The sequence below is a fragment of the Habropoda laboriosa genome, unplaced genomic scaffold, assembly GCF_001263275.1.
Source record: "Habropoda laboriosa isolate 0110345459 unplaced genomic scaffold, ASM126327v1 scaffold14, whole genome shotgun sequence".
Taxonomy (NCBI): domain Eukaryota; kingdom Metazoa; phylum Arthropoda; class Insecta; order Hymenoptera; family Apidae; genus Habropoda; species Habropoda laboriosa.
Window position 1 is genome coordinate 1,560,256 of NW_017100137.1, and position 2,391 is coordinate 1,562,646.

Here is a 2,391-nt window from a genome sequence, read left to right on the forward strand (position 1 = left end):
CCGGATCGACAACAATCGGCGTCGTTCACCGGATTAAACGGCGAATATCTATCGCGCTGATACAATCCGTCTATTGTCACGCTCACGCCAAATCGTACGAACAAACGAGACAAAAGAAGAAAAAAAAACCAACAAAAACAAAGAAGCGAATTAAAAATCGAATAAAAAAAAAAACGTAACAAAACTCACCTGAAACTTGCCCCCGTGAACCGGCGGTCCCTGATTCTGCATCTTGTGCGACATCCTCGTTAAAAGAAGTCACGATCGATCGTTGTCGATATCGCAAAGAGCGCCTCTGGTAAGCTGTGTGCGCGTTTATTCTCGCGCTCCGAACGAGCTAGTTTCTCAGCTGTCGAACTTCTGCTCCTCCTGTTCTGGATCGTCGGGATTCACTTTTGGCGGTCTGAACGAAAATCGTTCTCTCCTCGCTGTCGTCGTGGACACCCACACGCGAGTAGATTCAACAGCAGTGCACCGCACAGAATTGGTGCGAACAGTAATATATATGTATATTTATATATACATATACACGTGTGTATGCGTATGTATATATCCCAGTGGAAACCGCGTGTAGTAGCACACCAGAGGTGAGCCTTGTCGAACCAACGAACCGTGTGTCGTATGTACTCTGAACAATCTGAATCGACCCCGTCGACGGACGTGCTCGCACTGATCCTCCTCCTTTCTTTCACGGCTTTCTTCTACGCTTTCTCCTTGCCTGTGCGTCTCTCTCTCACGGGGGATGTGACCAGACTAAAAGGATCCCCGAGGGTGGGAGACCGAGTGGTGAATAGGCGAAGCTTCCAAGGAGTGGGGGGGTTAGGGTGTTGAGTAGCACTGGAGGAAAGATCGAATTGTGACGTGACTCTCGTTTCTCTTTTTTCTTTTTTCCTTTGGATTGACACTAGGGCAGGAGCCACCGAAAGCAAACGGCACGCTGTTACAACGCGGAGGACCGTGTCGTTTCTGCACAAGCGTACATCGGAGGCGTGAAGGTATTAGTCGAGTGCGTTCGGTGAGAGGATCGTTTTGATTGTGCCGGGCTGGAGAAGCGTCGTCGCGAGCGTCGAAAAGACTCGGCTAGGAATGACGATCCACGTCGTGGGAGGCCGCGGAGCGCGCGGTTCCGTCGCCTCTTTCCCCCACTCCTCCTCGTAGCGATATACCTCCCCTTCGTCCCTATCCCCCCTTCGCAACCAAACCGATGTACACTGACACGTCTAAAGGCACACGTGCGCAAATCACCGTATATACACGTACCATACAGCCACGCGGAACCACTGAACGACCTAACGGCTAAGCTCTCCACTCGGTGACTATGCTTTTCCCCCACTCTAGCAACGACAACCTCGAACCCCCACTGCACCCTCTCCCGATCACGGTCAACGCTCACTTCTCTGGGTTCTCGGACGATGTTCGCCACCTCTACCAACAACATCAACCACCACCACTGTACAGCAGGGCCGGCGTCGTTTCCACCACTTCCAATCTTCGTCCTCCTCCTTTTTCGACGTCGTCGTCGTCGTTGTGTCGCTCCTCTTCTTCTTCACTCCTTTATCACATTTATACACTCCTCTTGCTCTTTCTTCTCTTTCAACGTCACGTTGCATCAGGAGAGTGGTAACCAAAGATTCTCTCCGTCTCAGTTTCTCTCGCTCCGCGATACACGCTGTTTTCACCTTTTTCCCTCGCACGCACACACACGTCTCCTCTTTCGCCCGCGAAACCCATTCGCCACTCCCATCGCACATGCCAAATCCATTTACGTCGAACGCGTTTCTGCATCATTATCCGCCTATCGGGCTTTATTATCGTGTTGCATCGCCGATGACCCGCCGCCACAGGATCAAGGTCAATGATATTGATGCTGTGTGCATATCAGGCGCCAAGGAGCTTCCTACGAATTTCCGACATGCACCCACGCTTTTCCCATCCCGAGTGCTTACGGCCATTCCGTCGCAGCCCTTCGTTGAGTGGGGTCGGGTGGTTGCGAGCTGGTGGAAAAGTTCCATGGATACGGAGAGCGACGTGGAATCGACTGAACCTGGAATCGAACCAAATGATAGATCGTGAATACGGTGACGTGTTTGCTTTCGTTCTTCGAGCTACAAAGGACGCGTTGTTTGGGAGTATTGATGTATTTTGAAATCTAGAGTTGCCAAGGATATATCTCTGTGTGTACATAGGGCGCCTCCAAGGATTGGGGTTGGAGCGATATGGAATATCGAGTTTTGAAACTTGGGCTTTGAAGATGCATTTTCTTTTTTCTGATTCATTGCTCGTTTAGCGGTGGATATTGCCGTCATATTTCTTTGAAAATTATTAATTGTGTCATTTAATAATTTTGAATTTTGTAACTTCGTCATTTTTAATTTTTAATTCTGCAATTAA

General features: G+C 49.6%; 1 protein-coding gene across 2 annotated transcripts in view; it reads right to left on the bottom strand.

Moving 5' to 3' along the window:
• The window catches only part of LOC108579506 (proton-coupled amino acid transporter-like protein pathetic), a 68,591-nt gene extending 67,322 nt beyond the window's left edge, over window positions 1-1,269 (bottom strand). The window contains exons 1-2 of one of the 2 annotated variants that reach the window (XM_017943086.1): window positions 612-1,269; window positions 190-428 (exon numbers count right to left, since the gene is read on the bottom strand). In XM_017943086.1, the coding sequence (XP_017798575.1) occupies window positions 190-243 (54 nt within the window). In that variant the 5' untranslated portion in view covers window positions 244-428; window positions 612-1,269. Of the gene's footprint in view, window positions 1-189; window positions 490-611 lie in introns of those variants that run through there. The other variant, XM_017943078.1, reaches the window with a different exon arrangement.
• Between the last annotated feature and the right edge of the window lie 1,122 nt (window positions 1,270-2,391).